This window comes from Ischnura elegans, chromosome 13 (genome assembly GCF_921293095.1).
Source record: "Ischnura elegans chromosome 13, ioIscEleg1.1, whole genome shotgun sequence".
NCBI lineage: Eukaryota > Metazoa > Arthropoda > Insecta > Odonata > Coenagrionidae > Ischnura > Ischnura elegans.
Genome location: NC_060258.1, coordinates 995,073 through 1,017,016, shown reverse-complemented (window position 1 = coordinate 1,017,016; position 21,944 = coordinate 995,073). Strand labels below are relative to the sequence as shown.

Here is a 21,944-nt window from a genome sequence, read left to right as displayed (position 1 = left end):
TGATATTTCAAGGAAACTAATGTCCCCAACCAAAGGGTGACCTAGTGAGTGAATAGTGTTCATTTTGTTAAGTCATTACCCTCCTGAGGTCATAAGGTGGCCAACATTCACTGAGGTTTGCACAAAAATATCCAGGGAATTAAATCACTAGCCGGAAAGTTTTCAAGGATGCCCCAAGACAATGCAGCGGTGAACATCATGCTAAATTAAAGGTTTAAAATGTGTTCTAAAGGGTGGTGCCGTTCCCATTTCAATGTTACTAAATTAGTGATTAATAAAGAGATGTTGGGTCGTGTTGAGCTAATTTCAAACTTAACTGTGCGTTGAAATGAAAGTAAAATTTTGGTTTTTATTAATGATAAAGTCAAAGTCATATGTATAAAACTCGATTAAGCCGATTTCCAAACTTCTCTTTCAGCACATTGAGGACTGCCTTAGACCTGTGTGCAGGAGTTCCATCCTGCTGCAACCTCACTTCCTCAGCATTTCCAATGTTTTCACGCTCCATATCCCGGGAAAGGCTTTCCTCCAGCATAGCATATCTCGATTATATCCGCCCCGATTGCGGGAGTTAGGCTCTTCATGGTAGTTCTTTCCACTACGACTAACGACAAACTAATGCCAAAGAGACATGCAGCTGAAGAGTTTCCCAAATGGGTAACATTGTTGCTGAGGTAAGGGTGCCTGCATTAAAATACTTGAAAAATGCATCAAACAGTTTTTGAGACACACAATAAGGTCAATGTGTAACTTTGTAACTTATGTAGGGTAACCTCTTGATATGTGGACAGCACCATATCTTAGAACAACTTTTAAAACCTTTTGTCTGTTATGGAAGTTGTCCTGATATTTCCGTGAAAGATTCTGTGACATTTGACCCCTACGTATTCATTGGAGGTCAAAAACTAACAAGAGGGATATGTTTATTGCTCCACCTTCTTGGGCATCCTTGAAAAACTTCTTGAGTGATAGGTGACTTATTTCAAATTGAAGTAAGTAGTTTTTTGTTTATTTCTATAATGCATTTAGAATCATGGTAATTGTTGAGGTGTAATTGTTAGACAGAACTAGAGATATTGTCGCTGTGGGGGCCTAAACTTAAAGGAATTTTTTCTCGTATTTCAGCCCTAATCAAGCCATACTTTGACTATCGATTGACTTTCATGACTTGGCATCGTTGTTCAACAATCGCAATTTCGACTGAGGAGAATTTGAAGAAATGATTTCATTGGTCCTATTATTTGTATGAAAAATTTCCCTCTTCTTGATTTGTAGGTTGTGCCATCAGATGGCTTCCAGAGATGCATCTGTTCTGTCTGTTTGGACAAGCTGAGGTAAAACAGTGTCTTTGAGGACTACTGTGTTTTCAGAATCCCCAGTGTCTTGAGTAACGCTCCACCTTCCAGCTATAATTATGATTGGAGGGTAAAGGCTACGGAATAACACCTGCTTGCTGCTGGAGTTGAGCAAGAACCTCTGGTCAGTGAGTAATTGATTAAGGCAAACTCCATGTTGAAGGTGGCTTACTTAACTCTTTCTGCCAAAGAAAAGTGTTTTCCATTCTACACATAGCATTAGAATATTTTTAATCTCTCTCTATTGAGGTGTAATTTTGAGAGAAGTGCACTTCTCTTGTGTTTGCTTTCCTCTGATTTGGGACTTAACTCAATGGGGTGCCGGGCTATTACCCCAGGCCCTGTACTAGACCCTCTAGCCCATGAGTCCACGTTCAAATTATTGCACTGTTTTAAATAGAAATATTATGTACAATTCACAATAATTTATACTTATGTTAAAATAACTCACATGTTCTATTCCCTGTAGAATTTAAAAGATTGGGTAAGAGTCTGGTGTCTTGCACGTGTGTGGGATGCACTTCTATGGTAACATGGAAGTTGTTAGGCAATAAAACTTTTTCCCTTGTATTTGGTAGTTCTGACTGTCTTAGGAGCATGAATTTCCCTAGATTGAAACTAGAATATATTTCTGATTTTTGGTGTGGTGTTGGAATTTAGAATATTTTTTATTAATTATTGCAAATTTGCAATGCTATTATTATTAGCCTAACTGTGGAATTTTTTTCACCTACTTGCAATAATGGTGGGACAAAAATCCCTGAAAGAAAATATACCAGATTTTTTGCTTGATTTAACGGCTATCTTGGAATTTTTATGCCTCGAAAAATTTCCAAGCAAAATTAATTTTCGATTTTCCTTTGTTGAGATAGGCAAATTTTCCATAAATCTCGGATTTTGGCCTTGAGACTTTGGAATGTGAAATTTGGAATCTTAATGAAAAATCATGGAGGCTACTTTGTTCCCTCGTGTTTTACTCTGATTTTCCTGTGACTCTCTTGGTTAATTCATAATAAAATTCCAAAAAAATGTGCTGCGGGTGAAAAATTCTTGTTGCTATTTTCATGTAGAGAATACAAATTGGATTATCTTAGTAAATGTTTGCGCTAGATGCATAAACTTTTCAGTGTATTTCTATCAACAAATATGTATATCAAATTTTCCAATGATGTTCATTCAGCTTTATGGAATCATGTGTGAGTTATGTCAATACCTATCTTCTTCTATATGCTTTATTCGCTAATAACTTTTTTGGTAAGCAATGTTTGAATGTGAAAGTTATATATAGTAATACTGCTAATATGTTTAATTAGACAAAAGTTAAATTAAGCGGATCGAATGATTACAGTCGAAGTAATGATCGATCCAAGTGCGTTTTCGATAAGGACTTATTTATGTACAGTGGAAGCCCCATTTTGCAAATACGGCATTTTACGAGAATTGCGTTTTTGCAAGTGACAGTCTTTGTACCACCAAATGGTGTATGTTTTACATATAAAATAAATCTGATTTAGCGAGGTCAAGAAATTTCTTTCGCTGTGTAAGCCCGCTTTTATGACTGATATTTCTCGAATGCAATGCATTGCTGAGCAAGTATTACCTATTATGCTTTGTGTTATCTGTTTATTAAACTAAAAATAGTAGATGTTTGTCAGTTCTACCACACCTAAAGCCAGGTATGTCCAAGCATTTATGTGATTTATGGCCTTAAGTATGCTCCTTGTGCTCCTATTTCACGTTCTTCTTTTGTTTGGGTTAGATATCAGTGGGAGGGGAATGGGAGGAAGATGACAGTGGGAGAGGGAGATAGGTCCCCCCTCTCTTCCTTTTGGCTGACCTCGTCGCTGTTGGCTACGTCTTGAGAGCTGCAACTTGCGTTGTAGTGAAACCCACTCCATCTTTTCCCGTGGTACGTTAGTGGAAAATGCAACATTGTTGTAGTTACATCGGCACCCTTACTTTGACTTTCGACTAATGGAAACATAGGGCAACATGGCCAGTCACTGCATGGTATTAGGTGTTGTATATTTCGATGTGAAATTAATGCATTGGAATGTAGTTCGATCAAGGCATTATCAGCTATTGCCATGTTGAAAAATCACAGTAATTCCCAAGATGGTTAAATAAAAATCAACCTTAGGTTAGCGAGCGAGGACTCGCAAAAGCTGAATTACTATGATGATAGCAGATATCCCATGCATAAATGTATGGGATTTCTGCTATCAGATGTAAGATTTAATTCTTCTGCTTACTTAAAAGCTTGGTAGTTTTTGTGTTTTAAAACTACCATGTGTGTGCACGAAATACGAGTGTTACATGATGGTGTGTTTATTTGTATAGTTGTTATAGTTGGAACAGGTATTTAAAAAATTGATCATCGTTTCTTTTTAGTTAAACTGGCAATTCATATGCCTTTATGAGAGGCACCATGCATGATATATTAATGCAAGAGGTCCAAAAAGGAGCTTCTTTGGGGTATGCTATTGTACAATTTATTCATATCATATCAACTTACCTTGATCTCTTGTATGAGTTATTTGATATGATTTTGGCATTAATTGAAATGCGTGGCAGTTCTGCATGTCTGGTGGGGAATGTTTTGTTCAGAACTATGTATGTAATGTATGCATGCTAAATATGTATGCATGTAATAAAAAATAAAAAAATACTAAAAGTGAGAAATAATATTTTTTTAATTTTGGCATAGCAAATATATCATTGCACGATATGCTGATAGTGAGTGCTGTAATAAGAAGCATGTTGCATCATATATCAATGCATGGGCTCTCGAAGTTAGAGAACACTAGTATAGCCTCTCTACCCATTTCAGCAGTTTTTTACACAGGAATGTGGAGTTATGTTGTCACGTGGGAGGGATGGAGGATTTTCCTTCAATCTTTGATTTCAGGTTTCTATGTTATCATGAATGTTAATGGGAAAAGTATTTTTTATGGGAATGAGGCCTTTTTAGAAAGGGTCTTGAGTTATGGTGACATTAGAGCATCCATGCTTGGGGATCCTGCCAGTTGGTGAAACTGAAGGGATCGGCAGACATGGGTTCATTTAAATTGGATTTTTAAATATAACGCACTCATGTTAAAAAGCCTTAAGTGGTAAATTGACCTCCTTATTTTCAATGTTAATATGTTTACGTGTTGTGTGTGTAAGCTACTAAAAATTTTTATCAAATGTATTAAATTTTTGTTGACTTTATGCATTTGTTTGTTCATGACTGGTTGATAATTCATAGTATTGTTTCTCACTTAAGTAGGGATAATCTCTTTTTATATTTCTATTTTAACTCATCAATAATGGTAGTACCGTACTACATAAAAATTAAATCTCGGTGAATGTCGGCACTTTTCATTCTCCATCCTGCAGCTACCGTAATTCCACCAACCATCTTGTAGATGCAATGATTTTCTCATCAATGGCTTCATATTCTAAGGCGGTATTTTTTTGCAAGTCACCATTTTTATCTGCAAATTTGATGCATATCCTTCAGCACAACATGGTGCTTTAGAGATTTACTTTGGTTTATAGCTTTTTGGCGGCTGCATGGGTGTACCAGGACTTTGGTCATATGTAGTTAGTTCTCGTTTGCTGAAATGCTCCGCAGGCATACTCGTGTTAGTACATAAATGGTATACACTGAAGTGGTGTTGTTGCATTGGAATTTGACCTATGTAACCTCTGGTATAATCCTACTCTCTAATCTCTACCCTCAGTAGGCCTGAACAGTCTCTTGTTCATCCTGTTCCCTTCCTACTGCTCCCATTAATAAGAGGCTGCAAAATGCTGTAACATCTCTAGGCAATGGCCAGAAGTGGTTAGTGGTGATGTAGTCTCATCAGTGCCAGCAGTGGAATTACATCTAGGGTCTTAACTTCTTAGAACTGTGGCATACCCACATTATAAGAATATTAAATTTCCTAAAATGCCTAATAGATATTATTATTATAATCATTATTTCCAGTACACATAATTTTATGAGGCAGTTTTTAACTTTATCCAGATCGTTTGTCCAATTATTGTCATGTAGGTATTCTTTGCTTGACTGTTCCAGATGGATTTCTTAAGACATGCAAAAGGCAGAGCAGAGGCGAACTAGGACAAGAGGAAATCTCTTCCCTCTGTCTATCTAAACAACATATGGATACTCTGAAGAGAGCCATGCCTTCCAGAGGCTCAACTCAAGGCTTTGAAGTGATGTATGGATGTTAACCCAGAAGTACTAAAGCATGAGGCATTCATCTTAATCCAGGAACAGCAGAGGCTGGATTAAATGGCAAGAGTGCAGTCCTGATCTGCCTGCGTACAACTAAGCATCAAGAGGTGTGAAACCCATGGTGTCCACTTATGTATTTCACTGTTAACGTATCTTAGTTCACAAACCTCACCTCAGGAATTGGAAAGCAATTATGAAATAGCTGTTAAAGGAAATAAAGTGGCCAGAATTTGAACTGTTTTACCCAAATCACTAAAAATATGTGAAACAACCATTGGTAAATGTTGCTGACAAAATTTCGATTGAATGTGATAAATAAATATTGATCTCTCCTTTGTTTCTGCTCATGCAAAAGAATCTTATTTGCCTTAAATTGCTTATACCTGTGTTGCAATACTTATGTATGTCAACTACTTAATTGTACTGGATTACTTCTACCAAAGTAACTGTCAGTAAGTATTACGACAGACATTTCATGGAATACAGTTAAGAGTTTTATTAATTTGTAAAATCACATTTAAATTAGGTTGTTGATGTCATCATTTCATGGTCTTCGATTGTGAAAGTGTATATTTTCTATACTTGCACCACAGTGGGCCATCAAATCAGTTACCTTAAAAACGTTAATTTTTGTACAATATACCTATACTGGAATACCTTTACTTATACATTGCAGTCACACTTCTTCTCCTAACTTTGGAAGAAAATATACGCATTTCATGTGCAACATTGCTTTCAGTTGTAATATAAATTTTGGTGGTGAATAAGCAACTTGATTTTATCCTTTTTTTGGAGTTTCACAATCAGACCTAGGCTGCTTGTACATTATTCTTAAAAAACATAAGAATTACTCTTAAGTGTAACAAGCATTTTATATTACCGGTATAGGAAAGCATTCCCTGCGGAGAGGGGATTCGAGAATACCTCCGCAGTATCCCTGCTTGTCGTAAGAGGCGACTAAAAGGGTTGGAATCACAATAACTATGAAAGTTATGGTTCCTTAGTAATAAAAATTGGAAAAAATAATGTATTACATCTTGGAATTACAAGAAAGAAATTACAGGAATTACAAGAATGTCATTTACAGGTCAGATTAAAACTAAAAGAAGTTATCCTACACACTAAAAAAACTTTAACTATAGGAATGACAATAGCTGTCATTTAAATACAGACATTGTTGGAGTGTTTTTAGATTCACTGGAAGGGCATTGCGCAATTTAATACAGAACTCTGGGTCCCTCCTAGTAGAGAGTTCACCATTTTGTTGAAGATATGGATCAGTTACCTGTCTAGTATTATGTTCTTGGTAGCACATGTTTATCAGAAACAAAGATAAATTTTCCCTTATAAAAACCGTGCACATAAAATATAAATACATGGTACAATAAGCAATTCTAACTTTTTAAAAAGTGGGCGGCCATGGCTCCTGAACCCATCATAATGCATAGATCTTACTATCTTATTTTGAATTTTAAAAGTAAAAAAATTGAAATGGATCATAGTAATGGAAATGGGAAATACAAAAAAACAGTTAACTATATAACTCACTGCTAACATGCAGTGTGGAACTGAATTACTATGTGAAGAGATAGTATATACTTAAGTAAGCCAGACCCTCGTGTATCTAAAGCAACCCATATTTTTTGTGCTGGCTCATGAGGAAGTAAATAATGAAAACAAAAATTCAATTTTTACCTCTTAATGTTGCATTACTTTATCATGACATGAATGTACAATCTATTAGTCAAAATTATTTGCTAAAGTTAAGTGTTCGTGTATGTCTTTTGCATGAACTTATTGCCTTACGCATCAATATCGCCATCCTGATATCCAACCACAAAAGTTCAAAAATGTCTGCAATTTAAATCCATTATTATTCAATTACAGAAGTCTTTGAGCAAGTTAAGTGAAAACAGATTGCTCTTAATACCTACTAGATGCCTGATGGCAGTAGTTTGGTCTGCTTTATGAGCTGAAGGTGTGGGCAAGGGCAAAATCTTGGTATCAAATGGGAAAACTCAAGGTGATAGCATTTTTTTGCATTATGAAATTAAATATCATCCCTCTTGAGGAAATAAAACCAAGAATCACTGATGAATATCTATATCATTACAGTTATTTTAAATAATTGTTGCTATCGCCTTGATCTGAGAAAAATCACTTTCTCTCTCCCACACCTCACTGTCTTTGTTGCAGTGCAGTTCATTCGCAATGCAAAATGTTTTAATCCTTATCAATGCCATCACTGATTCAGAATTTATCGTGGGCAGTAGTAAGATATTATAGTGATGAAGGTGAATATTCTTAGTTCAAGTGGAGTGCTGATAGTGGTTGATTTTTGAGGAGGGAATATGCATTACTAAGGCGTAGCATTGGGTGACACAATTGAGTTAAATGATTGGATCCAGTGCTTTGAAGATGGGTCTTCTATGCTGAGTGGTGGATGCTGTAGTAATGGTTGAAATACCATCACAACTTAGTGGCACAGCAATGGAATATACCATGTAATGGTTGAATTTTTAATTAAATAGCTATTGGGTATACACTGCTTACATGCCCTCCTATAGGAACATCAGTTTTTTACACTGCACTGACCTGTGACAAAGCAATTTGATATTCAGTGTGCCACTTTGTGAAAGAATATTGATATTGGATTGTGAATTAGCACACATGATGGAAACACAATGGACTTAGTTCTGGTTGTTGCAAGTTCTTGGTCATTCTCATTAGGGAAGCATTCGCTGGGAATGGGGGACTAGAGAGTCCAACAAGTATCCCTGCTTGTCGCAGAGGGCGACTAAAAGGGTGACGGTGCAACAAAGGGATGGCCAGCTTGATGTCTTTCTCTGAGACATCCTTTAACAGTTAATAATAATAATATTTATTGTTCCGTTGGTCAAGGAAATTTGACATAGAACATGGCCATGAAAACATAAAAATATACACTTTACACAATAGAGACACATTATATTTCAAGATACTCTAATCATAGCATTAGAGTTGGTCGCAAGAGTATTCCTTAACACAGTAGTAAGTTTTATTGAGCAGCATTTTCTTAAATTGACATTTGAATGTGTGGGGAGATATAATAAACTTAATTGACTGGGGCAATTTATTGTATATAAGGGAAGCAGAGTGATGCGGACCATGTTGAGCAGCAGTCAGGTTGTAACTGTGCAGATGAATGTGGTTCTTGGAGCGAGTGGAGTGCTGATGAATGGTGGAACTTTGTGGAAACAGAGGGATTGTTGGAGGAAGAAATCTCGGGTTTCCAGCCGGGTCCAAAGGTTTGTCAGCACCGACGTTTCGAAGGCTAAGTCTGCCATCGTCTTCAGGGTGAATGGATTAGCCAAGTTGTGTCCTTCCTATGTACCGTCGCGTTGGTTTCAGGTGGGCTCTGATTGGTCGACGGTCGGGCCAATGCGCGTCCTCTCCCCCTTCAGATTTTTCAGAGCTGGTTTCCACGCATAGCTCAGGTGGAAGCCGGAGTCTCGGTTCATGTTTTTCCCCTCGAGCCTGATTTCTACTGCCTCCTTCACGACACGGGCCCAGTAATTTTTGGCCTGGCATATTAGTTTTGTATCTTGAAAATTTATTCGATGACCGTTTTCTAGGCTGTGCTCGGCCACCACAGACTTATAGGGATAGTACAGTCGGATGCATCTTTCGTGCTCCTTCAAGCGTTTTTCAATGGTGCGTCCGGTCTCCCCGATGCATACTTGGCCGCACTCACACGGTATGCGATAGACTCCTGATGTCTTCAATCCCAATTTATCCTTGGTGGTTCCGAGAAGGGCCTTGAGTTTTCCCAGTGGTTTTTGGATTGTCTCCACATTGTGCCTTCTTAATATCCTAGCAATTTTGTTTGATATTGTTGAGACATATGGCAGGCAGGCTCTCCCTGTTGGTTTTATGTCAGGTTTATCGGCTTCTGCTTTTTTCCTTAAGGACCTTTTAAGGGCCATTTTGATGTCTCCCTCTGTAAATCCGTTTGACCGGAAGGTAGTCCTCAGGTGATCAATTTCCGACTTTAGGTGTTCCGCGTCAGAGAAAGCTTTGGCTTGGTGGATGAGAGTTTTCTACACTCCATTTTTCTGCGCTGGGTGGTGGTGGCTCCTTCCATTAAGGTACAGGTCCGTATGGTTGGGTTTCCGATACACGCTGTGTCCTAGGCTGCCATCAGCCCTTCGTTCAATCAGGATGTCTAGGAAGGGTAGCCGGTTGTCCAATTCGGTCTCCATGGTGAACTTGATGTTGGGATGAACGCTGTTCATATGCGCTAGGAAGTCCGTCAGCGACTCGGATCCAGATTTCGTTTCTCGAGCAGTCTTTCCGGATGTGGCACTCTTCATTGCAGCGGACACAGGTCTTCTTTTGTCCTTCAGATAAAATAAGAGTACGGTGACCATTAATTCACATATCCCTGGTGAAAATGTGAGCGTTTTCTGATTGTTTAACCCTCATATGGATTTACAAAATTAGTTACGTCGTTGGATTCTCGGCGCCGCAGCGGCGCCGCGTCATTTTTTGCTATTATCTTTCAAAGTTAGCCTAAATTTACAAGTTTTTTGATTGATAATGGTAAATACATCTATTATCTTTATTTCTTACCGTGTTTTGCTAGATTTAAACCCTTATTGTTGAAGTAATAACAAAAAAAATTGAACGCTGCATTCTTTTCCATTTCTTGCCGTAATGCTCTTTATTTCAGTTCCCTTTGTATGTTATTTTTGAGTGAAAGTTTTAATTTCGTGAGTAATTGTTGTTTGAAATATTTTTCTGATATGCAGAGCTCGGCAAACTCAGCTTTTTAATGTTTATATTGTTTATAATTTTATGTATCTAAATGCTAAAAATGATGACCAAATAAAATTCGTTTATGCCCATATGACATAATTTTGCTTCAATGCGTCCACCCATATGTTATATCTTTGCAGTGTATATAGAAGGATAAGTTATTAAACGTTAATAATGGAACAGATGTAGGTTAAGTGTGAAGAGACGAGTGTAACTTTCGTGATTTTTACAAGATTCTGGCGATCAAGACAAATCTTACGAATATTCTGGGAGCTTATGTCCTGAAATTAAAAAAATCAAGTCTTATGGCTTTTGAAATATAAATAATATTGGATGATAAGCGGCGTGTCAAAGAACTCAACGCTTCTTTGGAGATGGAGCTAGAAGAGTCGGTACTCTTTTCCTACCACGGAGCCCCATTCCCCCACTGGGGACGTGTAGCCCAAGCGAAAGGTTTCCTTAGATATGGACGGGTAAATGTTTTGCGTGGGAGTGCATAAGATTAGGTTTTACTCCTGGATTGGTGGGAAGTCCAAAAAAATAAATTCTTAGAGGTATGTGTTATTGGTGGTAGAGGAGAATGAGCAGCTGCCTTTTTTTCGTCCAAATCTGCGTGAGAAACTGATGATAATATGCTCTGGGGTGACAAAAATACCCTCACTTTGGAAGGACTTCCCTTACATTTTCTTTCCGTTTCCTTTCTTAGCGTTTCACTGACCCAAACATTGAGACTCTCCATACTTTCCCACTAAGCTCCCTTATTCGTCATTCACCACCTTCTTACCCCCTTCCACAAAACTTGATTGAACTTCTCACCACCCTAATGACCCACCGAGCTGGACCTTCTTGGAATGAAGGGAGGGCCACCGCGGGGCGTTTTGACAAGGCTTTTGTTCCCTGTCCTTCATGCAGCGTTAGAAGGATGAAGAAAAAGCAGGCTTTTGTATCTAATTGCCTCCTTGCACTCCCAACCTTTTTTGCGATAAGGATTTTCTACTCCTACCTGTCCTAACGATCTGGGTACTCCCCGATCCTTGGCAGTCTACACACTACCGCCTCTTCACTTCAAAACAACCTCCTGGCATTCCTTCTCCTTTCTCCTTCTCACTCATCCCTTTACGTTAGTAACACCCCCAATGCATAAAACATCTGTACATTTCAGTACACATAGAAACGAGATATATGTTTACAAATTTTCACCTCATGGCAAATTGTCTTTTCATCTATTCATAATGAAACGATTTTTACCATGTAAAGTCTAAACTCATCGTCAGGAAAGAGAAATTATTTTCTATCACGAAATTAGTTGGGTAGTTATCTTGATTTCACCTCAATGGTAAACTGTCACGTCATCAGTAGCTATATAAACGCCAGCAATTTTGTATAGACTATCGTAGCCGCAAAGGGATTTTTTTCGAATGAAAAGTACAAGACATATAACAATAACTGTGCGATGTGTTCTTCACGGTAGTCGGAGAAACTTCTGAATCTCTTGGTAAGTTACAGTTACTCATTCAGCGAGAAATATTCACACAACGGTGAGGAAGCATTATTCTACGAATTCGGATAATGCATTGTGTTAAATTTTTCTTAGAATTGCTGCTTGGAGTAATTCTAAACAGAGTCACTCTAGTATTTACCCAAAGCTGACTATCACCACGGCAGTAACGTGGACGCGGAGCGGAGAAGATGCCCAAGCAAAACTAAGTCGGAAGCCATGGAAAACAACTTTGAATAGCCATGAGTTTCTATGAATAATTCTCGCAAAAAGATGAAGTTTTGTCAATGAACATTATAACGAAGCAAACGTAATGATTCTTAGCTAAAAGAGAAAGCACAATTGGTATTGTAATATTTTCCTTTTGTTAAACAATTTCACTTGGTTTATAAGTTAAAAATTAAATAATAGGATTAAAATAGATTATAGCATTTCATATGAAACATTATTGCTTTGACATTAGCGTTGAAAGTGCAGACCCTGACGTAACGATGAGGAAATTCTCGGTCCAAGCAAAACTAAGTCGGCGGCCCATGAGAAAACAACTTTGACTAGCCATAAGTTTTTATGAATAATTTGGTAAAAAGATGAAGTTTTGTCATTGAACATCATATTGAGGCAAATATTTTGATTTTTAGCTGTAATAGAAAGCAAAATAGGTATGGTAAAATTTTCCTTTTGTTTAACAATTTCATTTTGTTTATAATGTTTAAAAATATAAATAATATGATAATAAATATATTATAGCATTTCATACGAAACATAAATGATTTGACATTAACATTGGGAGTGCAGTCAATGACGTAGCGACGAGGAAATACTGAGCGCCGCAGCGGCGCAGAAAATCCAACGACGTAACTTTTTCCATTAGAGGCCAATAAAATGTAAACTATCGACACTATGCTAACAAAATTTTATGCGTAGACGAAGGAGGCAGAAAAAATAGACTACTGTAAATTTCAGAATGATCCATTGGAATGGAAAATTTTTACACCACTTTTAAAACCACGAGCGCCGCTAAGGCGCAGAGAATCCATATGAGGGTTAAGAACGCAACACGGAGGTGTGCATAAACTGCGAAGAACACTCAAAGAACACTATCCCAGTGCGTTCTCGAGCGGAAATGTGAACGCCTTCGAGCGTTCTCAAACACTCTGCAGAGCGTTTCACCGAGCGTTTAGCAATGTTTCTGTTTGTTTATGTTCTCAAACGTTCATGAACACCCTGTGAGTGCTATTCGCAGGGCGTTCGTGAACGTTTGAGAACATTAACAAACAGTCAGAAACATTGCTGAACGCTCGGTGAAACGCTCTGTATAGTGTTTGAGAACGCTCGAAGGCGTTCACATTTCCGCTCGAGAACGCACTGGGATAGCGTTTTTCAGCATTTTGGAGCGTTTACGTAAATTTGAGAATGCCCTGTCTAAGCTATTGAGTATGTTCATCAACATAATGTAAGATGCTAGTGTGATTTGCATCATTCTTGAACGCTAAGGAAACACTTGCCAATGCGTCCATACATTCTTGCAGTGAATAAATTAAATGAAGAATAAATCAGTGACATTCAGGTCAATCAGGGTCCACGAATGAAATGGAAACCATAAAGTTAGCTGTTATGATAGAACAATTATATTTTTTTAAATACTACATACTTATTTACAAATACATCATACAATCACATAAGAACTTAAGAAACTTTGTTCATCATACACCACAATGAGGCCAGGCCCAGGTAGAATTCCACCTTTTGTGCTTTTTGCTGGCGTTCAAGTAATTTTATGACAATGAATTTAAAGAAATATGTAACAGTCACATATCTTCATATTAAAAGTACAATTACGATTAATTATAATATAAACAATGGCTACTTTGAGAAAAACAGTCAAATTCTAGACTTTTTGTACAAACTTCTCAACTAATGAATTTCATGCTCCGAGAATTTACTTCACTTACACTTGTATAAACAGTATTACTAAGAGAATCATTTATACCAAGAATGATTAAAGAAGCAAATTCCTTTGACCTAGACTTCATAATTGAATTTAAAAATCTTTAAATATTTTATCTTCCATTTGACATACTTTCACTTAACTTTCTCCAAATTTATCTTATCAATAAAATCACCGCTTTATAATGAATGCTTAACTGAATATTGTTGAATGACATTTCAATTATTTCAAATTTATTATTTTTTCTTAATATGGATTCTATGTACAAAATTTATTTGTTATCGTTACCTATATAGTTCCCCATAATAGCGCTTTCAACCTTATCATCTGTATACATTTCTTAAGTAATCTTTTCTTTATGGGGTAAAATAAATGAATGATTCATAATTGGTGGAGGACAATGATGGCCGTCTGGATGGGTCCAACATCATACTCGGCCACTATCCCATCTGAAACGAAGGTCTTTGCAGCCACATCCTGGGGCAGCTCAAGAGTAGGAACATCATCTTCCAGAGGGAGATGGCCTCTCAAGGCACTTGAAGAGGTTCCTGTTGTAGCACTTGGAGCACCTCTTCTCGTATATGTTCTCTTCTGGCTCCCTCTCTGGTGAGCCTTCTCAGCAGACTTTCTGCACAATTCAGCAATACGGGATTCCGTATCACCACCAGCCGCCTGGAGTTTACTTATCTGCGCCCTCAACCCACGAGGCCCCTTCATATCCACACACCGCTTACTTAAATACGCTGGCAGGCCTTGAAAATATTTTTCTATCTCGGCTGGAGAATATTTCTCTTGATTTTCCAGCCATTTTCGATGGAGAACTGTAAAAGTATCACAGGGGTTAGTTACAAAATATTTCATACATGTCAAGTTTTCACCGGAAATATCCTTTCAAACAACAATAAGAAATGACTTAATTTTAGCTGCAGTCAGGAATTTGGGGGGGAATTTTTTCTGCCCCTCACCCTTTGGCTTTACTCTCATCAGAGGAGCTTGTTCCCTGAAACTACCTTGGAGCAGGGCAGATCCCCACACAGCATGGTCCGTCGTGTGCTGCATGTGGATCAGCGATGATTTTAGCACCATTTGGCCCTCCCCTATGTCCACCTGTTAACAAATATATACAGCAAAATTTAATCCAAAGACATTTTTTTCGTGCTTCTAATTTCCTTGAATGTATAAGGTTTGTAGCGATGGCTACGCTAAATAACACACTTCGGTTATCTGCGGAGAGGCGTTTATTGTGACTTGACAATACAGAACTGAACTGGGTAGCCCAGATGGCTAGCTTATATACATGCGGCGAATATTCTGGAACGCCGCGCCGGATCTTCCTCGAACCTTCTAGAATTCCTGAAAAGATATAGGAAAAAATACCGGCCGGCGCCAGGACTCGAACGCGCGCCGTCCGATTAGTAGGCGGACACTTATCCACTGGTCCAACTCTACATTGTGGCGGACGATGCGCCACACTACTCCCCCCCTTGGAGGAGAGACAGAGTGTTGGCAACAAAACGTTCTGGAGGACGGACGGCGCGGCCGGAGCGAGTGGTGGTATCTGGTGACGGAGTAGGCGGAGGGTCCTCCTCAAGAAGATGGGCTGGCTTGAGACGGTCGATTGATATAGTGGCTGGTTTGCCATTGATGTACAGGGTATACGTCTTCTCACCGCGGCTGAGGACAGGATATGGTCCCGCGTAAGGTGGTTGCAGGGCTGGCCGCAAAGCGTCTTGGCGGACAAAGACCTGGGAGGATGTGGCCAAGTCCTTGTGGATGAAGACCCGCTGCGATGAGATGTGGCGTGACGCAGGGGTCGGACGCAGCTGGCTCATGTGGTTACCGGAGCCGGAGCAAGACGGGAGAGGACTCACGATGTCCATATGTATGTGTTCGAAACGCCTGGTTGGCGGAACGAAGTCTCCAAGTGGCGTTGTGATGTGACGAGACACCTTGCAACGTTGGCAGGGGAGGCAGCTGCGAGCCCATGCGCGACAGTCCTTTCGCATGGATGGCCAAACATATCGACGGGAGACGAGTTTAATGGTGGAGTTTGCACCAGGATGACTAAGGGAGTGGATGTTGTCAAAGATTTGCCGGCGATATGAGGGAGTAACGTAGGGGCGTGGGGTTGGCATGGAGGTGTCGCACCATAGTGAAATGTTCGTTCCGGGTACAGGCCTACGGTGAAGTTGAAGAGCCGTACCGCTGTGGCGTAGTCTTTGGAGCACTTCGTCTTCATCTTGGGAGCGAGAGAGAGCGGCGAAGTCAATCGGAGACGGTGTGGATATGGATTCTACCCTGGAGAGACAGTCCGCGACGACGTTGTCAAGTCCGGAGATGTGTCTCACGTCCGTGGTGAATTGTGAGATGAATTCCAGGTGATTAAATTGTCGTGGTGAGCAGGTGTCGCTACTCTTCGTGCTGGGGCCAAAGGCATAAGAGAGTGGTTTGTGATCGGTGAAGATGGCGAAATCGCGGGCTTCAACCATCGGCCGAAAGTGCCTCACTGCTTGGTAGGCGGCGTAGAGTTCGCGGTCGTAAGTGCTCCACTTCTGCTGGGAAGGTGTCAGCTTGCGAGAGAAGAAACCGAGTGGCTGCCAAGAGTTCCCAAAATTTTGCTGTAGGACAGCGCCGATTGCGGTTCGGCTAGCATCGACGACAAGAGCCAGAGGTGCTGAGTCGATTGGATGCGACAGGGTTGCCGCCTTGGCTAGTCCGCCTTTAGAGGCATCGAAACTCTGCTGAAGTTCTGGTGTCCAGAAAATTGGAGTGGAGCTACTGATATCAGGACCTTGAAGTAGAGCATTGAGAGGGGCCTGTGTGGATGCGGCGTGTGGTATGTGCTGTCGATAAAAATTCAGCATACCGAGGAATCTCCGAAGGTCCTTTATGGTCTTCGGTGGAGGGAAGTTGTTGATAGCAGCTACCTTGTCAGGTAACGGCGAGCATCCGTCAGCGCTCACGTGAAAGCCCAGAAATGTGACCTTGGAAGATCCTAGGACACACTTAGCTGAGTTGACGATGACACCGTAGTCAGAAAGGCGCTGAAATAATATCCGCAGGTGTTGATGATGCTCTTCCTGCGAACGGGAAAATACTAAGATGTCATCTATGTAAGGAAAGCAAAAATTTAGGCCTTCGAGAGCTACGTCGATGAAGCGCTGCCATGTTTGGGCGGCATTTTGAAGTCCAAATGGCATAAATAGGAATTCAAAAAGGCCGAAGGGTGTAATTATGGCTGTCTTCTCTATGTCTTCGGGAGCCATTGGAATTTGAGTGAAGGCCTTGGCACAGTCGATAACACTGAAGATGTTGCACCCCTGAAGAGCGTGGGAGAAATCCTTCAGATGGCGGACGGGGTAGCGGTCCGGTATCGTACGTGCGTTGAGAGCCCTGTAGTCACCACAAGGTCGCCAGCTACTATCCTTCTTGCGAACCATGTGTAGTGGTGAGGCGTAAGGGCTGTGTGAACGACGAGCAGTGCCTTCGCGTACTAGAAGCTCGAATTCTGCCTGTGCATCTCGGAGTCGATCCGGGGCTAGACGGCGGGCACGGTGGTAGATCGGCGGTCCAGGTTGTAGGCGTATGTGGTGCTTGGTATGATGGTGGATCTCCCGAGGAGTCCCTGATGGCCGCGTGATATCAGGAAATTCGGCCAGGATGTCGTGGTAGGATGAAGAGCCCGACAGAGCGCGCACGCTGTCCTGGTAAGTTCGACCTCGATGACCCGATGTAGAATGGCCAGTGATTGCGTCGATGAGCTGAGCAGTGGCCATGTTAGGAATGAGTTGAAAGTGGGTTAAGAAATCTGCTCCGATGATTGGCTCGGTAACGTCGGCAACGATGAATCTCCAAAGGAAGTCACGCGGGAGGCCGAACTGAAGGCGTAGAAGTAAAGTACCATAAGTATGGATCCTACTGTCATTGACTGCGGAGAGCTCGTAGTCAGTGCAGGTTCGTTGTTCGGTGCATAATTTTACAGGGTAGATTGAGAGATCCGATCCTGTGTCTACGAGGAAACGCCGCTGGGAGAGGCGGTCGGTGACGAAGAGGCGGCAGCCTGTGATAGAACGACTCATAGCCGCCGTTACGAGTCGCTGTTGGAGTTTACCGGATTCACTGCATTTACGGTGCATGGCTGGATGCAACGTCTGGCTTCGGCTCCAAATTTGCGATGGTAGTAACACATCTCAGGCTGAGCGGGGCGCGGCGCGGGTAGAGATCTGCTCCAAGTCCGTGAGTACGGAGGTTTTTTCAGATGAGCTTGTATATCTTCGAGCTGCTTTGAGAGTTTCTCAACCCGTTGGGCCAATGACGAAACATCGTTGGTATGGCGTACTGCATGGATGGCGGGTGCAGTTGGAGGCGGAGCCACGGCGACGATGCGGTCAGCCATATTTGCAAGTTCATCAAGAGGCATTGAAGTAACTTGCGTTTGCAGGATGGCTTGAGCGTTGGCCGGAAGACGTTGCAACCATAATGTGCGGAGGAAAGAATCCTCCACAAGGGTGGTGCTGATGAGAGACCGCATGCGTCGTAATAGTTGCGAAGGCTTGGTATCACCGAGCTCTTCTGCTGTGAGGAGTAACCGCACCCGTTGATCCTCGGAGGGAGAGACGCGCTGTATCAATAGGTTTTTCAGCGTTAGGTAACGATTCTCGGCCGGAGGATTCACGATAAGATCGCTTATTTCACTGGCAAAACGATGGTCTAGGTTTCCCACGACGTAATCGTATTTAGTCTTGTCCGAGGTGATGTTGGCCAAAGAAAATTGTGCTTCGACTTGGGCGAACCATATTTCAGGCTGAGCTGGCCAGAAAGGAGGCAGTTTCGGAGTGACGCGGTAGACGGCAGCAGTGTCGACGCCGTAGGATGATGGAGACGGTGAGGCTTGCTGCAATGACAGCGTTGTTTGCTGCTGTTGTTGCTGCAGAGCCTGTTGGTGCTGTTCTTGAAGGAGCGCTAGCTGTTGGCTGTGGTTCGTTTGGTGTTCGGCGAGCTGCTGCTGGAGTCCCGCTATTTGAGCCTGATTTTTTGGCGAGTTGATCTGCGTCTGCCATGGTCGCATCACGTCGGGGTCACCACTGTAGCGATGGCTACGCTAAATAACACACTTCGGTTATCTGCGGAGAGGCGTTTATTGTGACTTGACAATACAGAACTGAACTGGGTAGCCCAGATGGCTAGCTTATATACATGCGGCGAATATTCTGGAACGCCGCGCCGGATCTTCCTCGAACCTTCTAGAATTCCTGAAAAGATATAGGAAAAAATACCGGCCGGCGCCAGGACTCGAACGCGCGCCGTCCGATTAGTAGGCGGACACTTATCCACTGGTCCAACTCTACATTGTGGCGGACGATGCGCCACAGGTTGTTTTATGAGTCTCATTGACACAAAGAAACTTTCTAAAATGCTGAATGATGTTTTCATACAATGTCTATATTGTAAATCCTAAGTGTCACAGTGATACTGCTAAAGGCATATAGTTTTTTATCATTCAATTATTTGTTTTGTCACTCACAAACAATGTATTCATATCATAGTCAGCATTTCACACTATAGTCATTTTTAAAATCACTTCATTTAATCAGTTGGATTTGGTTGGATTGTTGGCTAACTTGCCTTGAATATTAAAAAATGCATAAACTTACCAACTCATATGTGACTGAATGCCACACACTTTGATTTACTCGCTTTAGGGCCTTAATAGAGAAATGATACTTTACCTAGAGCGACTAAAATAGCTATTACCTTGGAGTCTTCCTCCAGTGTTGCCCCTATACCATCCCCACTCATGACATCACTTTGCCCAGATGCTGACTGCCCTGCACGGAGAGAGAAGGTGGCTAGAATTTAAAATTGTCACAACTAACAAATCTCGAGTATTATGTTGAGGGTGCACACAAGGCGTACATGCATCCACCATAACGTTGATCTATCATAGAACATCAATTCTTTCTTTAAAAATCCTTCAGAATAGCATAGACACCCACAAAATAATATTGTTTTTCCTGAGATTTAACTTCTTCACCATCACTCAGCCAATAAATTGGGCAGCATTTTCAAGACTACTAATTTGGAGAGAAATCATACGAAAACAATGAGATTGGCATCTTTCAGAGGTAACCTTATACTTGATGGAAATAAAACAATGGTACAGTTGGCTCACCATTCTTTTTGCATGAAGCACAGAGCCACCAGGCAAAAAAAACAAATTTGAAGAGAAATAAAAAATTAACTCTCCCACACCATTACTTCGAAAAACCCGAAAGTAATTGCATAAGATTACTTCACAATAAATTACTGAGTGACTTACTCATTAACTCCTCAACCTTCTCTCTTAGGGTATTGTTTTCTTCCTCAAGAGACTCTAATTTCTTCTGAATGGCAGTCATGTTGCCGTCCAATGCCTTAAAGCCTTCTTTGAGGCAAGTCTCTAACCTTGTGTCTGCATTACTTCTCTCTGCCAGAGCAGATTCTAATTTTCTGACTTTTTCCAAGGCAACTTGTAACTCAGAATTCTGATTCTGAGGCATTGAGAGCATGGTGTTTCCCATGTATTTCTCTATGCCTAGAACAGCGTTGTTTCTTTTTAAATTCTTCTTACGAATCTGAAGAAAATAAAGATAAAGTATTATTAGCAATGATATTAAACAGACTAACTTTTCTGTAGATCGCATTGTTACACACCCGGTCAACTTTTTCTCTCATCACCATGTCTGTATCCTGTTCAGTGGTACCAGCTTCTGTATCTGGCTTATCACTTGGTACATTAGGGTTACCAAATCGTTTTCTTCCACTGCAGGTGCTGTGTAGGTCTTCCTTTGTCGCTGGAATATTGAGACATTATATAACTTATAATAAAATAAGAAATAATTCATGCTCACTATATCATCGTAGTAGATTACTATCTTCATTCTTCCCAGCACGATAAAATTAAATAAAAGTTATTCATGTCCGTTTGAATTGCTCTTATGGACTGCTTGGTAGTATTTCATGGATGGAAACAATATACAAAATCACTTAACTGAAATGAAGCACCATAAGGAAAGGCGAGGAATAGTTTTTACCACATAATAATTCCGTACCGAAATACCGCCACCACATAATTGTTTGATTTATCTTAAGCCTGAGAATGTTAGCAATTTTGCGCTAGGCAAACATTCAAGGTCACGGGTGATACATAACCTTAATTCAACGTGAACAAAAACCGTTAGGGTACTCACCTGCGATTTTCCCGATCAGGCCGTAATAACAATCCTCTTGCCCAGAGGGAAGATTTTGAGATGTTGTAGCCACATACCATCTATTCAAATCAAAATCTTGGAAGGTACGAGGACAAAAGGGTTTTCGTTTGGTTTTGCCTTTCTTGCTCGTGAATTCGTACTGAAGCTTTGATACAGAAATGTCTTCCATTCCAAATGGAGGGGCGTACTTCCCATGCGCTACCCAACACTTGTAGCCACAATTTTCGACCATTTTGACCAATTAATGTAATCAAAACTACCGTCAGATTCGTGAAGAATAACCTCCTCGGCACGGATACAACATTAGCTTCGTTAGCAACGTTAGCTTCGTTTGGTTGCGGTCCACTTTAGGCGGGATTGGCGGCTGCCGTCGCTTCTTTTTCTTTCGAAACTGCCAACTTCACAATATAAGTACTTTGGTCCTTCTACACAAGGACGATGTTAAGTAAATATCATTCGAAAGAAGGTGAAATTAGGGCAACTCTGCCTTCCCTCCTCTCATTAATGACGTATTTAGAAAATTTATTGTTTTTTAAACCTATGCCTATACGTTAACAGAGAAGCCAAAGTTACCTCTTCTTGTTGATGGATAATCTCAGAAGTTGGTAAGCACGAGCACGACAGAAATACGTTGTTTTTGCAGACTTAAAGCAAAAAATCTTATTAATTTGCAGCTTTTTGGAACAGAAAGAGGCTCAAAGTATAGTTCAATATGAGTCGCTACCGACGTTACCTCATTAATAACGTTTAAGTACCTCGATCCACTCTCTGCATGCGCAGGAAAAGAAGGGAAAATGCCATCATACAACTCAGGTAAAAATTTCTCCCTTGCAACTTGACTGAAACTGGGCTGAAACTACCTTGAAAC

General features: G+C 40.7%; 2 protein-coding genes and 1 long non-coding RNA gene across 3 annotated transcripts; 1 reads left to right on the top strand and 2 right to left on the bottom strand.

Annotated features, from left to right (window-relative positions):
• The first annotated feature begins 1,041 nt into the window (after positions 1-1,041).
• On the top strand, positions 1,042-5,920 carry LOC124170196. The gene is made up of 2 exons (XR_006867352.1): positions 1,042-1,479; positions 5,422-5,920. It is a non-coding gene; the product is annotated as an uncharacterized LOC124170196 (long non-coding RNA).
• Positions 5,921-8,969: 3,049 nt separating this feature from the next.
• On the bottom strand, positions 8,970-9,548 carry LOC124170367. The gene has a single exon (XM_046549090.1). The coding sequence runs from the start codon at positions 9,546-9,548 to the stop codon at positions 8,970-8,972; it is 579 nt and encodes a 192-aa protein (XP_046405046.1).
• Positions 9,549-14,717: 5,169 nt separating this feature from the next.
• LOC124170366 lies at positions 14,718-21,308 on the bottom strand. The gene is made up of 5 exons (XM_046549089.1): positions 21,056-21,308; positions 20,520-20,659; positions 20,146-20,440; positions 19,581-19,654; positions 14,718-14,933 (listed from the first exon to the last, which is right to left on the bottom strand). Exons 1-5 carry the CDS (start codon positions 21,306-21,308, stop codon positions 14,718-14,720), a joined length of 978 nt encoding a protein of 325 aa, XP_046405045.1.
• Between the last annotated feature and the right edge of the window lie 636 nt (positions 21,309-21,944).